Source organism: Mesoplodon bidens, assembly GCF_964165515.1.
Source record: "Mesoplodon bidens genome assembly, contig: HAP1_SCAFFOLD_931, whole genome shotgun sequence".
In the NCBI taxonomy this organism is placed as follows: Eukaryota; Metazoa; Chordata; class Mammalia; order Artiodactyla; family Ziphiidae; genus Mesoplodon; species Mesoplodon bidens.
Window position 1 is genome coordinate 25,977 of NW_027671647.1, and position 26,449 is coordinate 52,425.

At 45.9% G+C, this 26,449-nt stretch overlaps 1 protein-coding gene across 1 annotated transcript in view; it reads left to right on the forward strand.

Annotated features, from left to right (window-relative positions):
• LOC308611225 (forkhead-associated domain-containing protein 1-like) overlaps positions 1-26,449 on the forward strand; it is a gene marked incomplete at its 3' end in the record, with an annotated part of 102,061 nt that overhangs the window by 25,653 nt on the left and 49,959 nt on the right. The window contains exons 2-3 of the mRNA XM_081260094.1: positions 2,873-3,079; positions 19,170-19,440. Coding sequence (XP_081116220.1) covers positions 2,873-3,079; positions 19,170-19,440 — 478 coding nt within the window. The remainder of the gene's footprint in view (positions 1-2,872; positions 3,080-19,169; positions 19,441-26,449) is intronic.

The window sequence follows — 26,449 nt, forward strand, 5'->3', positions numbered from 1 at the left end:
GCCTGGTGCTTTCCATTTTGGAAGGTTATTCATTATTGATTCAAATTCTTTACTAGATATGAGTCTATTCAGAGTATTTATTTCTCCTTGTGTGAGTTTCAGTAGATTGTGTCTTTCAAGGAAATGGTCCACTTCATTAACTTATAAAATCTGTGGGCATAGAATTATTCATAATATTCCTTTATTATCCCTTCAGTGTCCATGAGATCAGTAGTGATGCCATCGCTTTCATTTCTGATTTGAGTAATTTGTATCTTCTCTCTTTTTTTCTTGGTTATCCTGCTAGAGGTTTGTCAATTTTATTGATCTTTACAAAAAAAAAAAAAAACCAAACAGCTCTTTATTTTGCTGACTTTTCTCTATTGTTTTCCTGCTTTTTATTTCATTCATTGCTTCTTTTCTTGTGCTTGTGGTAGGCTTATATTGCTCTTCTTTCTCTAGTTTCATAAGGTGGAAGCTTAGATCTTTTCAAATGTATGCCTTCAATGCCATAAACTTCCCTCCAAGCACTGCTTTCACTGCATCTTGCAAATTTTCATAGGTTGTATTTTCATTTTCATTTAGCTCAAGATAAATTTTTATTTCCCATGAGACTCCCTCCTTGACCCATCTGTTATTTAGAGGTGTGTTGTTTAATCTCCAAATATTTGGGGATTTTCCAGCTGTCTTTCTGGTATTGGTTTCTAGCCTAATTCCATTGTGTTCTGAAAACGTACTTTGCATAATTTCTATCCTTTTACATTTGTTGAGGTATATTTTGTGGCCTGGAATGTGGTCTGCTTCATGAATGTTCCATGGGAGCTTGAGAAGGATGTGTGTTTTGTTGCTGTGGGATGAAGCTGTGTGGTTGCCAGTTAGATCCAGATGATGGTAGTGCTGTTCAGTTGAACTTCATTCTTCCTAATTTTCTGCCTGGTGGGTCTGCCCGTCACTGACAGAGGGCTGTTGAGGTCTCCAGCTACCATGATGGATTCATCTGCTTCTCCTTGCAGTTCTATCAGTTTTTGCCTTCCATACTTTGATGCTCTATTGTTGGGTACATACAATGAAGGACTGTTATGTCTGCTTGGAGAATCGACCCCTTTATCACTATGTATCGCCTCTCTTTATCCCTGATAACTTTCCTTCCTCTGAAGTTGGCTCTGCCTGAAATTAATAGAGCTACTCCTGCTTTCTTCTTGTGTTTCAGTATTTTAAGTGCCAAAGTGTTTGGTAGGAATTTGAAAAGTGGGTAAAGGCACAGTCATTTGAATCAGGCAAACCTGGGAACAAGCCAAGCGAGTCAAAGTGGCTGGCTGTGGGCACACTTAATCGTTCTATGCCTCAGTTTCCTCATCTAAGAAATGAGTAACTATCGGACCTACTGTACAGCACAGGGAACTATATTCAATATCTTGCAGTAACCTGTGATGGAAAAGAATCTGAAAAAGAATAGATATTATATATATGTATAACTGAATCACTTTGCTGTACACCTGAAACTAACACAACATTGTAAATCAACTAGACTTCAATAAAAAATAAATTTTTTTGAAATGAGGAAGTATCCCTTTGAATTATTGTGAAGATGAAACGGGATAATGCAGTAAAGCACAAATTTCCTGGCAGTTGTGTAATTACACATAATGTGTCATTAATATATTCTACTAATATATGCAGTTATATTATTATCTATTCATATACTATAAGCTATTATTAATATAAGCTATAGGTTATAATTATATTGTGGGACATTAGTATAGATTTCTAAGTCCAAGTACTCTCTATGAAAGTTGGGTGAGGCACTCTGAGAAGAGTGACTTAGAAAATAGTTGCAAAGTCTCAGGCTGGAGTGGATGGCTCATAGGCAGTGTCCTGAGAAGACAGAGGACTTCGCACGTGCCCTGCAGACCATAGTCCAGGGCGCCGGGGCCAGGGGGGGATGTGATATTTCCTCCTTGGTGCTGAGTTTTGCTCATTCTTCTTATTAAAGTGGTTACACAGGAGGTTTCTGACGCCACTGACAAATCACTGTCTGGGGTCTCTCTCTTTTGAGGGAAATGTGGTCACACCAGGGCCCCTATTGAAAAATAGATCATCTTTGGTTAGATAAATTCTGATTAGCTTTTAAGAAGCAACAGTAATAATTAAGCACATGGGAAAAACCTTCATTGTACACCAAGGCTTTTAAAAGGTAGTTATAAAACTATGTTTTGTGGTGTGAGCTCAATTGTGTTTAAACTTTTTAAAAAGATTGTAAGCATAGAGAAAAGACTGGAAGGATGTGAACCACCGTGTTCTCGGTGCCTGCCTCTGGGGGATGGGAGTCTAAGTGATTTTATGTCTTCTTTGTGTTTTTCTCTAGTTCTCATTTTCTGCATTATTACAAAAAACATGTTATTTTAAAAATGAATAGAACAAACAACAATTATTACAAAACCTCCCCTTAACTTTAACACTTGCAGTAAATGGACAGTTGTCACTTGCCAACTGACCTTTCTGGTTTGTGTTGGGCCATTTCTGCTGTCTTGCCACTCGGGACAACCAAAAGGATACTGGCATGGGATCAGAGAACTATCAAGTGGCCATTCCTGGCCAATTCCCCCCGAGTTCCCTCTTGCCTCTGTGTTGCCTGACGCCCTACCCCAAAACTGGGCATCTATTCTGGGTCTGCTGTCAGGGTCTGGTGACCCTCCACTCACTAGCTGTGTGGCCTTAGGCAAGTCACTTAACCTCTCTGACCCTCAGCATCCTCCTCTTAAAATGAGGATTGCAGTGACTGTCCAGCCAGATGAAGTGGTTAGCACATTGGGGCCCCCAGTGTCAGTGGCACTAGTTATTCCTTGTTATTCCTGTTATTGCTGGCTCTGACTGTCCCCCTTCTGCATTTCAGTCTGCAGACGTCGACAACCATCACGCACTCATTGAATATAATGAGGCCGAAAGCAGCTTTGTTCTCCACGACTTCAATTCCTGCAACGGCACGTTCGTCAATGAGTGCCACATTCAGAACGTGGCTGTGAAGCTCCTACCCGGAGACATCCTGAGGTTTGGGTCCAGAGGGCTGACCTACGAACTGGTCATCGAAAACCCAGCCTCGGTGAGTCCAGGCCCCTGCGGGGGTGGGGTGGGGTGGGGTGCAGAGGTGCCGTGTTGTGTCACCTTCTGTGCAGCCTAGGGCTCGGGTACGGCCACAGGTGGAGTTCGTCTGGAGCGCGTCACTCTTCCTTTCGCGATTCTGCGAAGTTCAGCCCCATCGCGTGGGTGCCCGGGGAGAGCGAGTCCTCGCGCCCTCTCCTGGGCATTTCGTGGAATTACATGCAAGGGTTGCCTAGCGACCAGCCCGGAGCGAGAGCGTTTTCCTGAAAAGTGAAGCTTGGCGAGGGGAGGTGGAAAGCAAGTGTGTGCTTTTGAAGATGCAGAGATGGATGCTTCCTTTTTAGGCAGATCAGTGCTCTGCAACTTCCTAGCTTTGTGACCTCGGCCAGGCTTCTCTGTATGCGTGGGTCTGGGTCTTCTCAGCGGTGCAGGGCGTTGAGAGAGTATCTATGTATAAAAAGTCAAAGTCTCTGGCCAGAGTAGACGCTCAAGGCCTGCCAGCTGTTATCACACCGGATCAGAAATGTTCCCGGGATCAGGACCTAAAGTATGGCCCCAGGTTAAGCGGAACGTAACCCAAAATTCGCCCAGCAAAGCTCAGTGACAAGAAGTATCTAGTTCAGTAGGGAGGCAGGATGGGGGCTGGTTAGCAACACAGTCCTGGGTCAGAACGCCAGCTCTGCCACTGGCCTACTCGGTGCGCTCTTGCACAAACCATTGGACCCCTCGGAACCTCGGTTTCCTCATCTACAAAATGGGGCCAACGACAGCAATGACCTTGCAGGCTTATCTCGAGGGCTAAATGAGATGGTTATCATTGTAAAGCTCCCAGAATAATGCCCATTCGTGGTGAGCACACTATTAATACCTGTCGTGTGTGTCCCAGAGAGACGGCGTGTTAACCTCACTCCCCAGCACCAAGAACCCTGCATGGACTGAGACCTCCGAGGCTTAAAGTCCTTTCTGGGACGAGGCTGGGTATAAATAAATAAAGTTTAGAGAATCTAGACAGAATCCTGGGGTGTGGGTCCACTAGGCAGCCTTAAATACTCACTCAGAGAAGATGAGCACCGTCCCTCAGGCTGCAGGGCCCGTGACACTGCATCCACCACGTTTGGCTTTGAAAACCTGGGACAGTTTTCTCCTGCTGCTTCTCAGCCCCCTTTTCCTCCTTGGACCAACATTAAAGTGTGCTCACTTGTGGGATGCACTGGGATCCACTGGCCGCCCTGAGGAGGGGCTCCTGACATAGAAGGTGTTGACCTGATCAGGGGTTCTCAACATGGGTTCTAAGGATCCCCCTCGTCAGAAGCACGTGGGGAGCAGACCAACAGTGCAGATCTGGGCTTCACCCCAGGCCTGAGGACTCATACTTAGGATTCCCAGATGAAATACAGGACACCCAGTTAAATCTGAATTTCAGATAAGCAACAAATAATTTTTATGTACAGGTGTGGCTCAACTATTGCAAGGAACCATTTATGCTAAAAAATTATTTGGTGTTTATCTGAAATTCAGATTTAACGGACACCCTATAGTTTATTATATATTGATTTATTCACTTCTTTATTTATGCGAAATCTGGCAACCATACACATCCTCCCTGGGAGTAGGGCCTGGGAATATGCATTCTCACAAGCTCCCTGATGATTCTGATGCACCGCCAATAGGAGGGAAACCGAAATTTAGAATCATTTGTATGGAACACTTACAGAATTTTTTAGGGATCAAAGAAAAGGGGATTTCACACTCCCAAGCCTGAAAATCCAAGTTCATGAAGTTTGATTCAATGTGCCCCAACATGTCTGATTCCAAGAATTTTTCAGGAATGTTCAGTCAAATTACAGGTTCCCAGGCCCCCTCCCTGGGAAATTCTGACGTTGTGGCTTGCCCGTGGGGAGAAGAAGAGGGGGAGCAGCAAACAATATCTGCATTTTTTTCTTCTTTTTTCCTACAAAGATATTTATTGAAATATTATTTATAGGGGCATAAAATTTGAAACCTAAATTTCCATCCAAAGGGGGCATTGTTTAATAAATTATATTGTTTAATATATTCTAAGGAGTTTAATATATTCTAAGGAGTTCGTTATATATGGAATACTCTTCTGCCTTTTTAAAACACAGCTTTATTAAGATATAATTGACATGCAATAAACAGCACATGTTTAAAGTCTGTAAGTGGATGGGCTTTGACATATGGGTACACCTGTGAAACCATAGCCACAATCAAGACAGTGAACAGCTCCTTCATCCTCCAAAGTTTCCTCCCCATCACAGCATGTGTTTGTTTGCTTGCTTGCTCTTAACAGCTTCACTGAAGTACAATTTACATAACAGAAACTTCACCCATTTGAAGTGTCCAATTCAATCAATTTGAATATATTGATGGAGTTGTGCAGCCATCACCACAACCTGCTCTCAGAACATTTTCCTCCATTTCTATCACCCCAAACCTCGGAGAAACCTTGGAGGTATTTCATTTTGGGGTTTGTTTTTAACTTTTAATTTTCAAAATTATGGTAAAATACACATAAAATTTACCATCTTAACCATGTTTCAGTGTACAGTTCACAGTGGCATTAAATCTATTCACACTGTTGTGCAGCCATCACCCCCATCCATCTTCAGAACTTTGTTCATCTTCCCAAACTGAAACTCTATGCCCATCACATCAAACCCCCTGCTTCCTTCCTCCCCTCCCACCATGCTTTCTGTGTCTGTGAATTGGACTATTCTAGGTTCCTCATATAAATGGTATCTTACATTGTTTGTCCTTTTGTGACCATCTTATTTCACTTAGTATGATATCCTCATGGTTCATTCCAGTTGAATATTTCATTGTATGGATTCACCACATTTTGTTTACCTGTTCATCCATCCATGGCCACTTGGGTTGCTTCCACCTTTTGGCCATTTTGAGTAAGTTTGTTATGCACACGGGTGTACATCTATGGAATGGGGACTTTATTTTACAAGGTGCTTCTTATATAATTGTGGGAAAAAGTGATGACGACCTCTAACCTTGAGTAGATAAGACGGAAGAAGATGCTTTGTAAGAAGAGAAACCAGGAGAGCAGCAGGAGGAATCACTGACGTGAACAGCACTGTGCTAAGCAATTCACCTGCTCTCCCTTATTTCACGCTCATAGCAACCTATGAGATGGGTTCTCCCATGATCCCCATTTTACAGAAAAGGAATCTGAAACTCAGAGAGGTTAAGTAATTTCCCCAGGGCCACACAGCTAGTCAGTGCAAATTAAACACTATCCCCACTTGCGGAAAAAGGAGGGGAGAAAACCATTTAGTCTGATGCTAGCTGGAGCAGTAGCCTTGACTGGTTTTCACACCGAGGAAAGCATACTCTCACGGTCACTCGAATATACACGGATTTTTTCAATTCTTATTCCTACACGCACTTGCACCTTGCTTCATTCCTCAGTTGACTGCAGGCAGCTGCACAAGTGTTCCCCTGGCCTGTGCCCAGGGCACTTTGCAGGACTCTCCACAGCCCCATCTTCTCAAAAGTGCTCTCTGCCGGGGCGTCGCCAGCTTGAGAAGCTTCCATCCATGACGCTCATATTCATGGAGGGGTCCTTTGCAGCGTCTGTGTGAGGGCGGCCTGTGGACTGACTGACACCTTCCTACAAATTCCACTTCCTGATGACCCCAAGCTGCTGGCTATTTAAAAGAAGAGAAAGGAAGAGGGGAAAAGGGAGAGGTATTGAAGAGCATCTCTCATCAAATATTTTGAAGCCCAGTTTTTCTAAAAAATTCGTGGCCGTCTTGCTTCCGGCCTATTCTTGTTTCCAATTGATTTTGGGGTCCGTGGTGAGGGCGCTGTGTTTCCTCCTTGGATGGAGTTTCCACGGAGGACTGCCCTGATATCATACAGATTCAGTATGATGAGAACTGTTCTTCTCCCGACAAAGAGTTCCCAAATGAAAGCATTTATTTCAGGCTTTGTGGTGACCCTAACCAGTAGAGGAGGGTGTGACGGCATTTTATTGGGGGAGGCGGGGGAGGTGCGGGCGGTTAGGAATCCAGATGTGTTTGCAGATGTCTCAGTGGTTAGAGCACGTGCCCTGAGGTCAGGCTGACTCCAGCGCCGTCCCAGCCCTGCTCTTGACCGGCTTTTATACTGGACGTGCCCAAATCATCTACCTCTCAGGGCCTCGGTCCCCACTCCTGTAACAATAGTTCCTACCACCTTGAGTGACTGTGGAATTAAGTGGGCAAAGTGCGTAAATTGCTTAGTCCAGCGTCTGGCACCTAATAAGCACATGATAACCCTCAGCTTTAGAGTCAAGCAAACCAGCATGGAGCAGCCAAGATGCCTCCTTTGTAAGTGTCCTTATGGACAGGGAAACCTCCCAAGACCTGCCCCCGCTAGCAGATAAATACATTTGCAGATAAATTACCCATAGAATAACATACAAGATGGAAAAATATAAAGAAAAACTCTTGTTTGACAAAGTGCATTGGCAGCCAGGTTGTGCCCAGGACCATCCTTTTTTTTTTTTTTTGTGGTCGCGGGCCTCTCACTGTTGTGGCCTCTCCCGTTGCAGAGCACAGGCTCCGGACGTGCAGGCTCAGCGGCCATGGCTCACAGTCCCAGCCGCTCCGCGGCATGTGGGATCTTCCCGGACCGGGGCCCAAACCCGTGTCCCCTGCATCGGCAGGTGGACTCTCAACCACTGCACTACCAGGGAAGCCCCCAGGACCATACTGTGTAAATTATAGCTCTCTCATCAAAGTATTACCTAGGGCTGCCATGTTGCACAACTCCAGGGTCACCATTCACAACGTAGTCCATGTGGATGGCGCCCACTGAAGTTGTGCAGGACATAACCCGCAGGGCCATCTGCAATGCCCTGAAGCAACCGTTGATTAATCCCATAGAGTCTTGGCACCAGGCGTGGGAAATTGAAGTCCCAGAGTCAGGTGTGCTGCCGTGTTGTGTGTTTTGTTGGTTGTTGCCTTTACTCGTGCTTTCTGAGCTCTGGGAAAGGAGGTGTGGAAACAAGTTGTGCTAGTCACAGTGGCGCCGTTCTTACAAGGCAGCTGAGTAAGGAAACCCACGTCACCCATATGTATCAATCATGTCTCTCTCTGTTCTGAAATACGGCAAAACAGATGGAAATGGCCACAATGAAAAAGGAAGCCAGGGGCCACAAATGACGTGCCAAGTTGTTCCATGAGGGGTTGACAGCTCCTTGTCGGCAGCCCCCATCCCCATGACAGCCTGTGTCTGGCCTTCCCTGTAGCCTGCTCTGCCCTGTTCCCAGTCCAGCCAGGCTCTCCCACTTGGCTCCTGGATACTGTCTTCTGTCCCTGCAATGTCATGACGTTCTGTCTTGTGAGAAGCGCGCCCTCTGTCGGCCAATATTCCTTGCTGCTTTAATGGGGAAGCTCTGCAGAACACAATCCAGAAAGCAAGGGCTTTGGAGTTGGATGGACCCAAGTTGAAATGCCAGCTTCAACTGAATTTACCTTTCTGAGCTTCAATTTCCAATTTCTGCCAAGGAGCTACTCATTAATCCCAGGTCCCCTTTCCCCCTTCAGTTGTTTTTATAGAGGTCCCTGGGACCACCCCTATCATGGCATAAACTGAGGCTCAGAGAGTTTCAGCGACTTCCCCAAGGTTAGGCATCAGTCCTATAGATCCAGAGCCAGGATTAAAAGCCAGCTCTCCTGAGTCTTTTGGAGGCTTTTCCTACTAGCACGAAGCATCGTGGGGCCGTGAGAGCCCAGGCAGGTCCTTCACTGCCCAGCGGTTAAGGAAGGTCTTGCAATTCGCAGTCCAACCTGTAATTTCACACGCTGACAGGGGATGATTCATTATGTGGGTAAAAACGAAAGCCACTGATAATAGAAGAAAATGCATTTTCAGTTACCTGGCTTCCTTGCTTGTTTGGCTCCACTAACTTATTTTTAGGCTGCACTAACGCCGGATCTTACTTCCTCAACCGGGGATCAAACCTGCACCACCTGCATTGGAAGCGTGGAGTCTTAACCACTGGACGGCCAGGGAAGTCCTTGGCTCCACTAACTGTTTTTTCTTTAATTATGTTATTTATTTTGTTTATTTATTTTTGGCTGCGTTGGGTCTTCGTTGATGCACGCGGGCTTTCTCTAGTTGCGGCGAGCGGGGGCTACCCTTCGTTGCAGTGCGCGGGTTTCTCATTGCGGTCGCTTCTCTTGTTGCGGAGCATGGGCTCTAGGTGCGTGGGCTTCAGTAGTTGTGTCACGCGGGCTCAGTAGTTGTGGCTCGCGGGCTCTAGAGCACAGGCTCAGTAGTTGTGGCCCATGGGCTTAGTTGCTCCGCGGCATGTGGGATCTTCCTGGACCAGGGCTCGAATCCCTGTCCCCTGCATTGGCAGGCGGATTCTTAACCACTGCACCCCCAGGGAAGTCCACCCACTAACTCTCTACCAGGGATATTGCTGCCGTTCCTGGACAAATTCAGTTGCGCCCTTTCTTCTCCTTTTTTGACGATGGTGATCACACCTGGTGGCTAATGTTTTATGCTCATTTATTATGGACCAGGACGTGTTCACAGCATTTCAGGTGCACTATCTCACCCACTTCTCACAGACTAAGAAATGGCTGTTGGTATCCCTGTGTCTTACAGACAAGGCACAGAAATGACACACTCGTCAGGGTCCCAGAGACGGAGCAGAGCCGGGAGCCGGACCAGAGTCTGTGTGACGCCGGATCCCAAGGTCTTAACCTGAGGTCGGCACGTTATGGCCCAGGGCCAAGTGCGGTCCATCGCCTGTTTCTGTAAAGTTTCCTGGGAACACAGCCATCCCATTCATTTCAGTATTGCCTGTGTTGTCGGCTACAATGGCAGAGTAAGCTGGGCAGATCCTATGGCCCACAGGGCTGGAAATGCTTACTGTCTGGCTCTACAGAAAACGTTGACCAGCCTCTGCCTGTAACACTATGCAGTCCTGCCTCTTTCATTTGACTTGGTTTCTAAAAGAAGAACTTAAAATAGAGGGGGGAGCTGGGGAGAAAGAACTCACTCAGATTGAGCCTTACTGTGTGCCAGGAAATGTGCTGGTTAATTGCTTAAGTTTACTGAGGAATAAGAAAAAACAGACAAACTGCAAAACTAAATTTTGAACAGGCTTTTCAATACCTCTTTAAAAAAGAGCTGGAAATATGTGGTTCTAAATATACATACACATATATATGCATTTGCAAATATAGTAATAATATAATTACATTAACATGGATCTGATAAATGTACTAGACATTAACATATTATATATACAACAGATGCATATTATAAATTTTACCTGTTTCTTCAACTGGAAAGTTTTCTTTTAAAACTGTGGACTGTTGGGAATTCCCTGGTGGTCCAGTGGTTAGGACTCAGTGCTCTCAGTGCTCTCACTGCTGAGGGCCTGGATTCAATTCCCGGTCAGGTAACTAAGATCCCACAAGTGCACGGCGAGGCCAAAAAACGAAATAAATGAAACTATGGAATGTCTTCCCTGAGTCACTTTTGAAGCAGAAATTTGGGGTTTGTAGTCTGAAGCCTGCTGTAGCTAGAGAACTATTTATCTATCAAAGTTTCTCTAAGCAGCGTTTTACTACTTGTCTTATGACTGATTCCTTGATCTTAAATCATTCTTCTCTGGAGATGCTGCTTTACTTTTATAAGTTGAAAGGTAAACTTGGTGCATGATGACAGTCTGGTGGGTTTTATTTGAGCATGTCATAACCTTTAAAACAACTTTCACTCTGAGTACATAGTGATGCTTATGCTAAAGTCTCAGTAAGCATACTGTCCAGGAAATTTGATTGTTTGCAAGTGTCAGAAAACCAACTAAAACTAGCCTAAGCAAAAAAAAAAAAAAAAAAAGCTCATGGAACTGAAAAGGCCAAAAGCTGCAGCTTAGGCCCAGCTGGATCCAGGCGCCCAAATCATGGTCAGGAATCTGACTCTTTCTTCCCTGTTAGCTTCCCAATCTCAGACAGACTCTTGCCTCACCTGTAGGAAAGTGGCCACCAGCAGCCCCAGCACCCTACAAAGTAGCAGTTCCAGGGAAAGAGCCAGCATCTTCATTGACAGTGGCTTGGATCACGTGGCTTCCCCTGAACCAATCACTGAGGCCAGGGGCAAGGAATGCTCTGATTGGCCAGGCCTGGGTTATGGTCTCACCCCTGGGGTGGAAGGGTCAGAATTCTATGGACTCAGGATTGTCAGGGAAAGGGTGTCTTCCCTGCAAAAAAATTAAGGTGCCCATCCAGAAGATGGAAGAAATGGATGCGGGGGAGGCAAAAACAAAGAAGATGTCCATGACATTAGGAAGCATTCCTATTGCCTAAGTGGAGCCTTGCTAATGGGATTTGCCACTAGGGATCTGGGAGGAGGAAAATGACAAATAATCCACTTTTCCATTGGAAAAGTCCCAGGCCAGTCTCCAAGGAAGCAGAGTTGCTCATTTCTCTCCTGTGGTGAACTGGTGTGATGAGAAGCTCAGAGTCTGGGCCTTAGTTGTCCATCCCCAAGAAGGGTGGTGTTTCCACGTTCCTGGGACCTCTGAATAGGGCCCGTTTTTGAGGAGGATGTGGCTTTACTGTACCGGGGGTTGAGAAGCCGGCAACTGAGTGAATGACCAGAGAGTATGGTGCCCTTCAGAACAAAGCCTCTTTCTGGTCAAGCTTTGTCATCTCCTACCTGACCTTGTAGGATTTCCTCTACCCTGTGCTCTTACAGGTCCCGTGGGGACTTACTTATGTGATGAGAACTCCTGAGGCTGGGTGTTTTATATCAAAGGCGATTTCCCGAGACCAGTGAAGTGGAGGGCACAGGGCAGCAGACAGCCTCAGGCTCGGCCTCTGCAGCAGAAACTCACACAAAAGGACCCCTGAGGCTGTGTTGTCACCAGATGTCTACAGGCGATGCAGATGACATCGGGGGAGGTGGAGACGGGATCGCGGGCTGAACCCTTAGCATCCTGCTGAGACAGAACCCAGACTCGGTCAGGAACCAGGCCGCGTCCTGCTTCCTCTGGCAGACCACACCCTTTGTTACCAAATCAGAACCACGTTGCTCCTTCTCTGAACTTAGTTGATGATCATTCATTCATTCATTCATTCCGTCTCTCTATCTGGCAAGACCGAATTGAAGCAGGCCAAGTCTAGGGGTAGCAAAAGCTATTTGCAAAAATCCGGCTGTTTTCTCATTAGATTCTATTTCCCATTTTATGGACTGACCAGGAAGCTGATTAGAACTTGAAAGGAAAGGAAAAACCGTAAGATTGAAGATTTACAAGAAAATGGGAAAATTAGATGGGCCAGATCTCCTTTAACACAGCTGGGAAAACCCCAAACGAATGGCTTTTCTGAACAGCTCAAAGGGACTTAATTCTTTTAAGTTCCAAAACCTAAAAATAATGTATAACTTGGCGGTTCTGTGTTCTAAATGTATAACCCTGATTTCTCACACTGAAGCCCCGTACATGATTTACCCTTTTCTTGGGGACATAGAATTATTACCCGTCTCTGAGTTACGGTGACACCCCGGTAGCTGTTGAGATAAAGGCCATTTGTCCTGGCACCAAGTAGCACCCTCTCCTGGCTTCTGAGATCTACTGGCCATGTTTTCTAGTCTCCATTCTGTCTTTCCAGGTCCATGGCTCCTCCATGCTGCGGTCAGTGTCCCTGCTCGCCACCATCACCCCTACCCGCCAGGCCCTTCCAGACCATGGGAATTAAGCTCCACATCTATGTATGTTAAATTCTTCTGTAAGGAAGCCGGTCTCTTCTCCCTCCTTTATGTATTTACTCACTAATGTATCTATGTCAGTATGGATCCATGTATACTGATTTTACACTTTGAATTATAATCCAATACTCATTAACTTGTTCATCGCTCAAATTCTTCCAGCCTTGGCCACTGGGAGCTCTTTCAGATTGCTTGCTGTGTCCTTGAGCATCTCCCCACCTTTTCGTTTTGGGCACTTGCTTACTCTCTGCTGTTACAAGATGCACCAGGCTTAGCATGTGTTTTCCCCATCCCAGCCCCAGAATCAAAGTGCTTTTTATTTACACTCCATTTGCCAACTGTTCAGCTCAGTCAGCGAACACCTACCATGAGTAGCAGGCACTCTGCTGGGTGCCAGCACAGCCAGCAATTGGCTGGTAAATATTTAATGACCAGCTCTCTGGGAAAAGTAAAGTACATGGATGCATAGCATAAGGTTTACTGATATAAAGAATGTGTAGCACAGTCTTTCCATGTAACAAGATATACAGTACTCTTTCTTGTAAATTCTATATAGCCAGCTGAGTCTCACAGAATGCTTTCATTGACTTTAGGTGAACTCTTGTATCCATAGCCAATTTCTCATTGCAGTTGACGAATGAGAGAGTTCCCAACCTGAGCACTGGTGGGTATTTTTGGATTTTTGGATTTATGAATAATACAAGTGAAAAAAGAAAGACGTTAGAACTTCACATGTTCATCAGTGACATGAGTGACTTTGTTGCTGCATCAGATAATAATTTTTAAATACTGGAAGAACGTTTCCCCAATTTTTTGCTCTATTCATAACATAACGGCTAAGACACAACATGCTTTTGTATAATCTGCATTGTTAACATTTTCTCCATTACCGTCTTAAGTCTAGGCAATCAACAAAACAAACAAACAAACAAAATCAAGCTCTACATGAACCACCATTATTAAACCTATTTATAAAACTTTTTAAAAACCAAGCCCTCATTTATAACATTTCCTGATTTCTATGGTGTAATACGCCCTCCACGGTCAATTTCCAGCTCCCAGTGACACATCCCTGAATACAGAGAAGGAAAGAGAGGTGTGGTAACGCATTACTATGTAACATTTCCAACAGAAACATATAGTAGAGTGAAATAACCTCAAGAGCATAGGTAATAATAAAATAGAGTAAAATAATTAGGAAGGGGTGACTTTTAAGTTTGTATACCAATTGTTTCTGATATAATTTAATTGTAAATTTATGTAAGTTAATTCTTATTAATGGCTGTGTTTCTCAACCAGTTGGCAAAATTCCTGGACATTTAACAATCAGTTCTCGTGGGCGGGTACCAGCTGGCCCCAGCACTCCTCTGGTACAGCAGTGAACATACCACAGGTCTTCCCGGATGGAGTCTGGGGTCCTCTGAGCTGCTTCCAGGGCGTGGCATGTACCAGAAAGAATAACACTTCCATAAGACAGTTGTCAGTGTTCCTAGAAAATCCCATTTCTAAGTAGCCCATGCGATGTCTTGTGTTTTTTCACACCATCTAATGTTCATTTCCTTTTTTTAACTTGGAAAATATCCTATCATTCACTAACCAATCGTCTAAGATCCGTTTGTGAGTATGGAAAACAGGTAATAAATCATGACTTCGAGTAACCTAGAAGTCCTAAGAGCACAGGTATTGGAGTCAAATTGTGTCACCTCTTCCTGGCCGTGAGACGTTGGGCAAGTCATTTAACCTCTCTGAGCTTCAGTTTCTTAATCCACACAATGAGGGGTAAAATGCCTCCTGCAAGATTATTCTGGAGATCAGATGAGACCACATGCATTAAGTGCCCAGCACAGTCTGTGGCACATCTGTGGCTTCTCTACACAGTGGCTCATAGTCGTTGTATTGTCCACAATTACTTACAAATGGCAGAGCACATAACAAGCTCTCCAAGGGCAAGGTCTAAGTTTCCACCTTCTCTGCAGGCTCCAGGGCTTCCTGGCAGAATTCATGTGTACTGTAGGCACTCGATGTGCAAACTACTTCGAAGTTTTTTTAGGGTGTCCCATTCAACTTACACTCTTTTCAGGGTTAGAAGCAGATATTGGGGAAATAACACAAAGAACAAATAGATAATCTGAAAAAAAATGGATAGTGATTTCTTGAGTAAATCATTGACCTGTGTTTATTAAAGCTAATATAAATTCAGCCGTGGATGTGGTCATGGTTAATCCAGGTGGTTGACAACCTCCTTTTTTTTTTTTTTTCGGTACACGGGCCTCTCACTGTTGTGGCCTCTCCTGTTGCGGAGCACAGGCTCCAGACACGCAGGTTCAGCGGCCATGTCTCACGGGCCTAGCCGCTCTGTGGCATGTGGGATCTTCCCGGACCAGGGCACGAACCCGTGTTCCCTACATCGGCAGGCGGACTCTCAACCACTGCACCACCAGGGAAGCCCCAACCTGCTATTTTAAAGGTAGTATGGAAAAGAAATCAGGAGTATCACATATGCTACCTCAAAAACAAAACTAAAAACCCAACCATGGCAACATACCATATGGTCAGAGAACAGACACAAAGAAAGAGAAAAGGCATTAGCGTGTATTTTTGAACTAAAGTTTCTAAAAACAGACTTGAAGACTTCCCTGGTGACACAGTGGATAAGAATCCACCTGCCAGTGCAGGGGACACAGGTTCGAGCCCTGGTCTGGGAAGATCCCATATGTCGTGGAGGAACTAAGCCCATGCGCCACAACTACTGAGCCTGCGCTCTAGAGCCCACGTGCCACAACTGCTGAGCCCATGTGCCCCAGCTACTGCAGCCCATGCGCCTAGAGCCCACACTCCGAAACAAGAGAAGCCACCACAAGGAGAAGCCTGCGCACCACAACAAGAGTAGCCCCCCGCTCGCGGCAACTAAAGAAAGCCTGCACGTAGCAACGAAAACCCAACACAGACAAAAATAAATAGAATTAAATCTAAAATAAATAAATAATAAAAACAAACTTGTTGATAACTGACCTTGACCCCATGCTTCCTGTACAGCCCAGAGCTAGCTTTTAATGTGAGTCTTCTTCTTATGTTTGCTTTTCTCCCTGCCTGTATCGTTGTAGTTGCCAGCAGCAATTTCTGAGAAAACCTTGACCTTCCCTTTGATAAAGCAAGCCGGGAAACTAGAGAAAACCAACTTTAACCATCCAACTAAAGCTACCCTCAACCAACATGCTTCAGAGAAAAAAAAAAAACTTTATTTTTAAATTTTTAAACCCGAAGAGCTTGGAGTCTCTGCTGCGTTTATACATCTTTGGCTCCTTCCCACTAGGGGCCCTATCGTTCGGGCTCTGTGTGTTGCAAGCAACAGAAACCAGCTCTAGCCAGCCTCAGAGATGGAGCACTTCAGGGTAGCACTCCAGCCAGTGCTCAAAACCAGCTTCCTTATTTTCCCCACCATGTTCACAGCAGCATAGTTCTAACAGCCATGAGGTAGAAACCACCCAAGTGCCCATGACGCTTAATGGATTAAAAAAATACACTCTAAACTGTATGGTGGAATATTATTTAGCCTTAAAAATGAAGGAAGGGCTTCCCTGGTGGCGCAGTGGTTGAGAGTCCGCCTGCCGATGCAGGGGACACGGGTTCATGCCCCAGTCCGGGAGGATCCCGCATGCCGCGGAGCGGCCGGGCCCGTGAGCCATGGCCGCTGAGCCTGCTCGTCCGGAGCCTGTGCTCCACAACGAGAGAGGCCACAGCAGTGAGAGGCCTGCCTACCACACACACACAAAAATAATAAAATAAAAGAAGGAAATTCTGACATGTTACAACATGGATGAACCTTGAGGGCACTATGCTAAGTGAAATACGCCAGTCACAAAAAGACAGGTACCATGTGATTTCACTTATTTGAGGTACTTGGTACTTAGAGTAGTCCAATTCATAGAGACAGAATGTTGGTCACCACGGGCTGGGTGGCGGAGGCAATGGGGAGTTGTTGTCTAATGGTTAATAGAGTTTACGTTTTGCAAGACGAAAAAGTTCTGGAGATCCATCTCACAGAAATGTGACTATACATAACACCACTGAACTGTATACTTTAAAATGGCTAAGATGATAAATTTTATGTTGCAGGTTATTTACCACAATTTGAAAAATAAATAAAACGCTTCTCTCTCTCCATGTCTGGGCTCCACTCCCTCATGCTGGCTGCATTCTGAAGTCCCACCAGGTCACTCCAGATCCTGGTGTCCAGCCAAGTCTTCTTGGGTCTCCTTGGCTCTGATTGCATCACTTGCCCCACCACTGAACCAATCAGTATGTCCAGGGAGTGTGATTGGTTGATTGCTTAGCCCCACCCACAGCAATGGGCCGACAGATTGGGAGGGAGATTCCTGGAATTTCCAGAAGAGCCAGGTGGGTTGCGGCCTGTCCACTACGGCAGTGAACCACTTGAGGCATGAGATATGAGCACTCCCTTTAGCACCCTGGCAGTTAGTGGGCAGTGAGGCACATCTACCTGAGCATCCCAGCACAAAAGGGAATTCCTCCACACTACCCGTGGTCTCTCGATTTGTTTTCTATCAGGCGGGGGTAAAACATATTCAAATTTCCCCCTTCCCACCTTCAGCCCTTTCATTCGATAAATCTTTATTAAATCGATGAGGAAAGGTTGTAGGAATGATTGAGGCAAGACAGCCCCAGAGGAGAGGACGGGAAGGGATAGGATGGATGGAGAATTGAGTGCAAGGCAGAAGCAGGACACCTCAGCTTCTGAAAGGAGAGAAAGGAAGAAAGCTTAGGTGGAGACTGAGGTGCCCACAGTGGAGAGAAATTCGAATCTTCACATAAGGTAACAGAGTTCTGGAACACTGCCAAGTCCGTTCCTGAAACAGGTTTCAACGGGGCCAGTGTCATCATAAATGCTGGGCCAGGTGTTGCCAGGCAATTGGAGTTTGATTTTCCCAAACAGTGTTCTCCCTGACTCCAAAAAAGTCTTCAGGGGAATTCACCGGATTCTTGACTTGGCTGGGAAAGACTGTAGCTAAAAGACTGGTTTGGGAACCTGAGTGAGTGGAGAACCTTCCTCTTGAATACAATCCAGCTGGAGCTATAGGAAGTTCTGTCTGCCAGTGCTCCTATTTCGGAAGCATTCTGTCCTGTTTCTCATTCTGTGTCTGCAGTCTGCAGAAAGAGAAACGTGACCGCCACAGGCGGCAAACCTTTGAACTTAGCTTCTTCCTTGAAAAGTGTGTTTTTTTCTGCCAAGCGACTGGGGGTGGGGTTGGGGCAGAGAAGGGAGAGAGAGACAGAGAGGGAAAGAGCTTTCCAGAACCCCAGTCCCACCACCCTCTCCACCACCACCTGAGCTTGGTGAAGTCCTTAACCTCTCCAAGCCTCATTTGTAAGCTAGGAATAAGGAGAGCTCCTCCCCTTCAGGGCTATCACGAGAAATCGGTGAGTAATTACAATAAATGGTAGCATTCACGATGTCACGGTTTAACCACTAGGCTCGGGGAGGGACGGCCACAACAGCATTAACCAAGAAAAAGCCAGGTGTCAGCACCTCTCAGCATTTGCTTCTCCCGGTGTAGATGGATTTTGATGTGCTCTCTAATGAAAGTAGATACAGACATCTTCCGCCGGGTCAGATGAAAAAAGGTTCCCTCGATAGATATTTATGGAGCGTCTGCCAAGAATCAGATGTGGCAGATGTTGAGGGTCACAGGCTAATGAGCCAGCTGGGTTTCGAGCCAGTTGGGGTGCCTGCCACCCCAGAGCTCTCGGCTTCGGGGGAAGAGGTGGAATGGGAGTGCCAGGGAGACACACAGTGTGGATGTGTGTGTCCTGGAGAGCTGGGCTTGAATCTCGGAGATGTGTTCATTCATTCTTTCAACCAATATTTAAGGACCTACTGTGTATGTGCCAAGGGTTTATTCTAGGAGCTGAGGATACGGTGCTGAGCAAGGTAGACAAAAAGCTGTCAGCCTCTCAGAGCTCAGAGGTGGCGTTGTACCAGCTCAGACGCTCACTGCCAAATCTGTGGTCCTGGGAAAGTCACTAGGTCTTGCTCAGCCTCGGGCTCATCACAGAGCATCAGGGGTATTAAATGAGGTAATGCATGTGAATCTCTTGACTGGGTGCCTGGCACGAAGGCTGCACCCAATAAATGGTGGTGCGATAGTGTGCAAGGTGACCCATGGTGGGGACCGCCATCCCAAATTTGGGGAGAGTGTGGGAGGGATTCTTGGGAGAAGTGACTTATACGCCGAAATCTAGGGCAGCAATTATGTCGCCGGGACAGAAAGGTGAAGACCACCCCAGCTGCTCGTAACCTCCCCTGACCCTCTTGTCTGCCCCTGCAGGTCTCCTTCCCATGGGTGAGGGGCCCAGCACCTTGGCCAAGGCCACAGCCACCTTGGGCCACCCAGGAACTGAACCAGTCACCCTCACCAACACAGACCCCCTTCTACCCGGGCATCTGGACAGCGCCAGTGCAGAGGAGCTGGTCGCAGGGGTCCCCCGAGCCCCCCATGGTCCCACCAGCCTCCCACAGGCGGCCCGTGAGTGCCAGCGAGAAGATGTTCTCCTTCAAGGTGGACAGAGCCGCCCACAGCGTTCCCATCATCAGGCAAGGTACTCATGGGCGCTTCCTTGGCGGCTTAGGGGAGGGGCTTTTGCTAGGAGGATGGGTCTCAGTTTCTGCTTTCCCCTTTTTTTTTAAATTTTTATTGAGGTGCAGTTGATTTACAGTGTTGTGTTAGTTTCAGGTATGCAGCACACTGAATCTGTTCAACATATACATGTATCCACTCTTTTTTAGATTCTTTTCCCATATAGACCATTACAGAGTATTGAGGAGAGTTCCCTGTGCTATCCAGTAGGTCCTTCTTAGTTATCTCCTTTATGTATAGTATTGTGTATGTCAATCCCTCTCTTCCAATTTATCCCTCCCCCCTCTTATTCCCGGTAACCATAAGTTTATTTTCTACATCTGTAACTCTATCTCTGTTTTGTAGATAAGTTCATTTGTACCTTTTTTTTAGATTCCACATATAAGCAATATGGTATGATATTTGTCTTTCTCTGGCTTTTGCTTATGTTCTCTGGTTCTGAAGTAGAACATAATCAAATGTGAAAAAATTGGGATAAGCAGAAAGTTAGAAAACAGTAAAAGATAAGCTGTCACCCTTATCACCAGAATTCTCCCTGTTGACTTTTTGGTACAAACTCCTCCAAGACTGTGCTCTGCCCATCTGCACACGTCAGTACCTCTGTGGTGAGTGTGTGTGTGTGTTTGTACATATATATGAATATATATGAATTTGTATCAGAATCTAAATTTATATACTTCAACTCAGATGTACAGACATATTGGTAACTGAAATCCCTCTTGCCTTAGGAGGTTTTTAAATATTTTATTACCATTTTACAGGTAAGAGGAGACTGAGGCTTATGGAGAAAATTATTTCTCCGGAGGTTATGTATTCAATCTAATCTAAAATAACACTTTTCGGTCAAATTTAAGGCTGGTTATCTCAGTGACTGTCACTCACAGCCTGGTCACTTTGGGGACACACAGCCATCCGGGTTTCCTTCTCCCCCCTCCCCCCCAGAAGGCCTCATGGCACTTGGGGAGGAGACTTCCTGTCTGTCACCATCCTCTTGGCCTTGCCAGGCTTACTGGCAGAGTAGCTGGGTCGACTTAGTCCCTGGCATGATTCCCAGGTTTCTTCTGTGGCCACTGGTGTGAAGGTTCCATTCTCTGTTTTCTGTGTCCCAGCCCCAGACCCCTCTGAGTCCCCAGGTCTCTCGATGCCTCCACACCCTTCCCTGGTCTCACTCAGGACCACTCACCTAGTCCCTTCCCTCAGCCATTCAAATAATAGTTATTATTCTGAAATAAACAGACTAAGGAGCAAATGAAAGGTATCTCTGCAGTTTACATCATCATCATCATCGTCTAAGGAACGCTCATGTACCAACCGCCCAAGTTAAGAAATTACTCAGCCATTTACCCCCAGCATTTTTTTTAAATTTAATTTTATTTATTTCTTTATTTATGGCTGTGTTGGGTCTTCACTTCTGTGCGAGGGCTTTCTCCAGCTGCGGCGAGCAGGGACCACTCTTCATCGCGGTGCGCGGGCCTCTAACCATCGCGGCCTCTCTTGTTGCGGAGCACAAGTTCCAGCCGCGCAGGCTCAGTAGTTTTGGCTCACGGGTCCAGCTGCTCCGTGGCATGTGGGATCTTCCCAGACCAGGGTTCGAACCTGTGTCCCCTGCATTGGCAGGCAGACTCTCAAACACTGCGCCACCAGGGAAGCCCCCCCCCAGCATTTTAATGTGAAAACTTTCAAGCATACAGCAAAGCAAAAAGAATTTTATAGAGACAGCTCTCCTCCTAATTCTACCGCTAACACTTTGCTGTACTCTTTATTACATTTCTGTCTACCCATCCTTCTTGTCCTGCATTAATCCATCTTATTTTTTGGATGCATTTCAAAATAAATAGCACACATCTGTAGTCCTCCCCCTAAATGTTTTAGGACATATACCATTAACTAGAACTCAACATTTTTTGTCTCCTTCATGTAAAATGAACACAGAATGTGTATTAGTTATCATGATTGCATAACGAATTCTCCCCAAACGTAGCAGCCTAAAGCAAAATCAAACATGTGTTATCATCTATACGGTTTCTGTGGGGTCAGGAATTTGGCAGCAGCTTAGCAGGACGGCTGTGGCTCAGGGTCCCTCGTAAGGCTGCAGTCATCTGAAGGCTTGACCTGGGCCAGAGGATCCACTTCGAACACGGCTGCTCACATGGGTGTCAGCAGGAGGCCCCGGTTCCTCACCACATGGGCCTCCCCAGAGAGTGGCTCAAGCGTTCTCATGACACGGCAGCTGCTCCTCCTGAGCAAGTGATCCTGGAGGACAAGATGGAAATGGCAACATCTCTTGTGACTAAGCCTCAGAAGTCATGCTCTGTCATTGTTGCAATATCCTGATGGTTACCCAGGGCGTCACCCTCCAGTGTGGGAGAAGACTACACACGGGCCTGAAGACCAGGAGGCGGGGATTATCAGCAGTCATCTTGGAGGCCGGCTACCACAGCCTGCCCTCGGGTCCTCAATGAATCACACTCCTCCTCCTCTCTCCCGAGGCCCCCCAAAATCTCACCCCAGTAACAGCATCGGCTCAAATTCCAGAATCTCGTCTAAATCAAGTCCAGGTACAGATGGGGCTCATGGGTGTAGTACGTTACGTTCAGCTCATCAAGTACTACTTCCAGAAATCTGAAGACCTCTGAACAAAGGGTCTGTCCCTCACACACCCAGCACATATTGGTGGGACAGACATAGCATCACTGCTACATACACTCCTCTTGTTCCAAAAGAAGAAAAACAGGAAACACACAGGAGTCCCTGGCCCAAAGCAGTTCTGAAGTCCAGCTGGTAAAATATCGGCAGTTCCTTGACTGGGCTTCAGTCCAACTCTTGCCCAGAAATGACTTTCCAGGGCTCTTGGCTCTGCCCCTGGTCCGTGAGTTCTGCCTTCTGAGTCGTCCTCCCTTTCCTATGAAAGGTGTCCCCTGGATGTGGCTGCATAGTTTTATAGCCTGCTTCCTGCCTGTAGAAGCTTGGGGGTCCAGACGCTTCTTTGACTTTTGTGGGTCTCTGTCAGTCTGAGTTGGCAGTGCTTCTTATTGGGGTTCATCCTATCAGGCAAAAACCACGCCCACAGACTTTTTTGTCACAAGCCCTTCCACCATGGGCTTCTGCAAAGACTGACAAAGGACAGAAGCTTCTTAGAAGCCCAGTTCTTTGACCGAAGGGTTCTCTTGGACACTGCCCTGGATCTGTATTCTTAACAAAGGATTTTACAACCACACCCTCAGCTTCTTCTCTGGACTGTGTTTTCTTGAGAGTGCCCTTGATTTGATTTTTGCCCAGAACCTGTTTCTTATATTTCATTTGCCACCTGGAGAGGCAGGGAATTTTCAAGCCCAGAGCATTGCCCTGATTTAACAGCCCTTCCTTTAACTGTCTCTCCCCCTCACATTTCACTATAAGTAGCAAGGAGTAACCAGGCAGCACCTTCCAAGACTCTGTCTGGGACTCTCTTTAGCTTGACCACTCAGCCTCATCACAAACATTTTCTACCTTCCTCATGACCACAGGCAACGTGTTAGGAAACCTTCTGCCACCACCTGACAAGGATCTCTTAACCCCAGTAACATTTTCCTCACTTTTCTGAAACCCTTCCCTCACTGCCTCCTCAAAGGCCATCGGGCTTCTACTAAGACTATTCAGGCTTTCTCAAAGACTCTTGGCCAAAGTCCTCCAGCTTCTGGCCACTGTTCCATCACAAACCACTCCACATTTTAGGGTTTTTGTTAAATTTTCCACCACTCCTGGTGCCCAAACCTGTATTTGCTACTTATTGTTGCATAACAAATTACTGCAGGATGTAATGGCCTAAAACAAAAGTAAACATTTATTATCTCCTAGTTTCTCTGAGTCAGGAAGTTGGGAATGGCTTCGCTGGGGGATTCTTGCTCAGGCTTGTCCATGAGGTGGCAGTAATGGTGGTGGCTGGGCTGTGGTCCTCTGGGGGCTTGTCTGGGGCTGGAGGACCCACCTCTAGGATGGTTCACTCACATGGCTTTTGGTAAGAGGCCTCAGTTCTTCACTAAGTGCACCTCTCCATACGTTGCTTGAGCATCCTCAAGCTGCCAGCTCCTCCAGACAAGTGGTCCTAGAGAGTGAGGCAGAAGCTGCAATGTCTTTTAGGATCTAACCTCAGGAATCAAACTGTGTCATTTCTGCAATATCCTTGGTTACATAGAGAAGCTTTGTTACGGACTGAATTGCATTCCCCCAAAATGCATATGCTGAGGCCTCAATCCCAATATTGCAGAATGTGACCATATTTGGAGATAGTGTATTGAAATAGATGAGTAAGTTAAAATGAGATGATTGGGTGGGCCCTAATCCAAGGGCTGGTGTCCTTGTAAGAAGAGAGAGAGAGACGCCAGGGATGCACGTGCACAGAGAAAAGGGCATGTGAGGACACAGCAGGAAGGTGGCCGTCTGCAAGCCAAGGAGAGAGGCCTAACCCTGCCCACACCTTGATCTTGGACTTCCAGCCTCCAGAACTGTGAGAAAATGAATTTCTTTTGTTAAGACCTCCTGTGGTGTTTTGTTATGGCAGCCCCAGCTAACTAATATAAAGTCCATCCAGTATTGGAGAGGATGATGCAAGGGTCTGAATACCAGGAGACAAGAATCAGTGGGGCCATCTTGGAGACTGGCTACCACACCCTGAAAGGTGTTAGACCTTGAATGTGCTCACTGAGTTGTGCCAGTCGTGCACAACTATGTAACCCAAATTCCTATCAAGATATAGAACATTACCATCACCCCAGAAAGTTCCCTCATGTCCCTCCCCAGTCAATTCCCAGCCCCAGGCCCCAGAGGCACCCACTCTTCTGAATTCTTTTCCCGCCATGGATTAGATATTCCTGTTCTAGAATCTCAAGTACACAGAACCATGTAGTACATGTTCCTTTGTGGAAGGCTTTTTTCACTCAGCATAGTATTTCTGAGATTCATTCATTTTGTTGTATGCATCATGTTCTGTCTTATGAACATATATACAGGGTTTTTGGGGTTTTTTTTTTAATGTGTCCTTTGGACACATGGCACATGGGCTGTTTCTTTTCTTTTTTTCACTCTGCCATTTAAATTTTTCCACTGTAATCACCGGTTTCTCCAGTGCCATGCTGAACTTGGGGCTTCTCTGAAGGACTTGGATTCCCCCTGGAGAAATGAAGGATGAGTCGTATGGCTTAGAGTCCCTCACATCTACCTGGGCTCTATCTCCTCAGCCTCTCAGCCAGGTCTCATGTTTCCAAACGTTTGCCCTCGTTCCCCTGACACTCTTGCCATCCTCAGAAAAGGACTTTCATCTTCCCGTGTCATGGGGAGTTCCTTTCTGTCTGGGCCTCTCTACTCTACGCTTTAGAGAAAACTCTGTGCTCCAGTCCTCCATGCTGTCTCTTGACAGAAAACACCTCTTTTTAAGGGTTCCGAGAAAGCTCTTTCCTCTCTTAGCAAAGCTGGGCTCTTCCAATTAAATTGGCTTACTGTTAGACTGTCACCTTGCTTTAGACTTGAAAAATTCTATTTGAAAACCCAAAGCCAAGGATTTATTTACTGCAGATCAGGTCAGGGTTTCTCAATCTTGGCACAGTGACAGGTGGGTCGCATAACTCCTTGTTGAAGGATCTGTCCTGTCCACTGTCGAATGTTTAGCAGCATCCCTGACTCCTACCCACCAGAGATACCAGTAGCAACACCACCACCACCAACCGCCCTAACTGTGGTACTCAAAAATGTCTCCAGACATTGTCAAAAATCAAAACATCATTTTGCCTGGGGGAAAAATCACCCTGTTCTAGTTAATACTCATCCTTCCTTTACCACAAGGCAATAAAACGTCAGCTCCAAGGCCAAATCTTAATGGCAAGAGCTCATGGGAGGTGGGGAAGAATACTGAGAAAAGAAAATATGTGGAGTGACTTATTAAAATAGCATCTTGATTCATATATATATATATATATTTTTCCCAATAATGGGATCATATGAACCTAACATAGGTTAGGTTTTTTTTTCTTTTTTTGGCCGTGCCGTTCAGCTTGCAGGATCTTTGTTCCCCAGCCAGGGATGGAACCTGTGCCCCCTGCAGTGGAAGCACAGAATCCTAATCACTGGACTGCCAAGGAATTCCCTACCTGATTTTTAAAATTCAATAATATGTCATAAACATCTTCCCACTTCAATACATTGACTACATAGTGGTTAAAAGCATAGGCTCTGAATCCAACAAACTTAGGTTCACCCCTTGACTCTACCACTTACCAGCTGTGTGTCCTTGAGCAGGTGACTTGACGTCTCTGTGCCTCATATCTCTCACGTATAAAATGGAGATGGGAATAATAATGCCTATCTCACTGGGTTGTTATGAAGACGAAATCGTATCCTGCCTGTAAGTGCTGAGCACAGCGCCTGGTGCATAGCGAACATTCAGTAAATATTAAAATATTTAATATTTTAATATTTAAATTTTAAATTTTACAATCTTAATAATTTATATATTTTAAAATTTTAATATTTAAATTTTAAATATTAAAATTTAAAAATTAAGTTATTACCTAACCATGATTGTTATTTAACTTTTATTTACAACTTACAATGTCTTAAAGACACAGTTAAGGTGCACACATACTGCCCCTCCTGCAGACTGGTGATTATTGGAGCGCACCAGGACAGCTGGGGGTTGTTAAAATATTAAAGTAACTCCCCTGGCTTTTGGCCAACAGCTCATGCCCGAAAATTCTTAAAGTGCCTGCGTCCCCATATCCGCCGTCCCACCGCCCCAGCCCTCCCGACTCTCCCTGGGGCTTCTCCCCACTGGGACCTCCGAAGGATCCAGCATCTAGAGTTAAGCCGGTTTGGTCATACATGGCCCTTAGGTTCTTTTTGATAAATAACAGTAGCCGGTAAAGAAGTTTGCGGCAGGTGAGGGGTAACTGCTCCCGCACCTCCCTGCCTGGGTGTAAGGAAAGCAAGTCTCAGAGCAA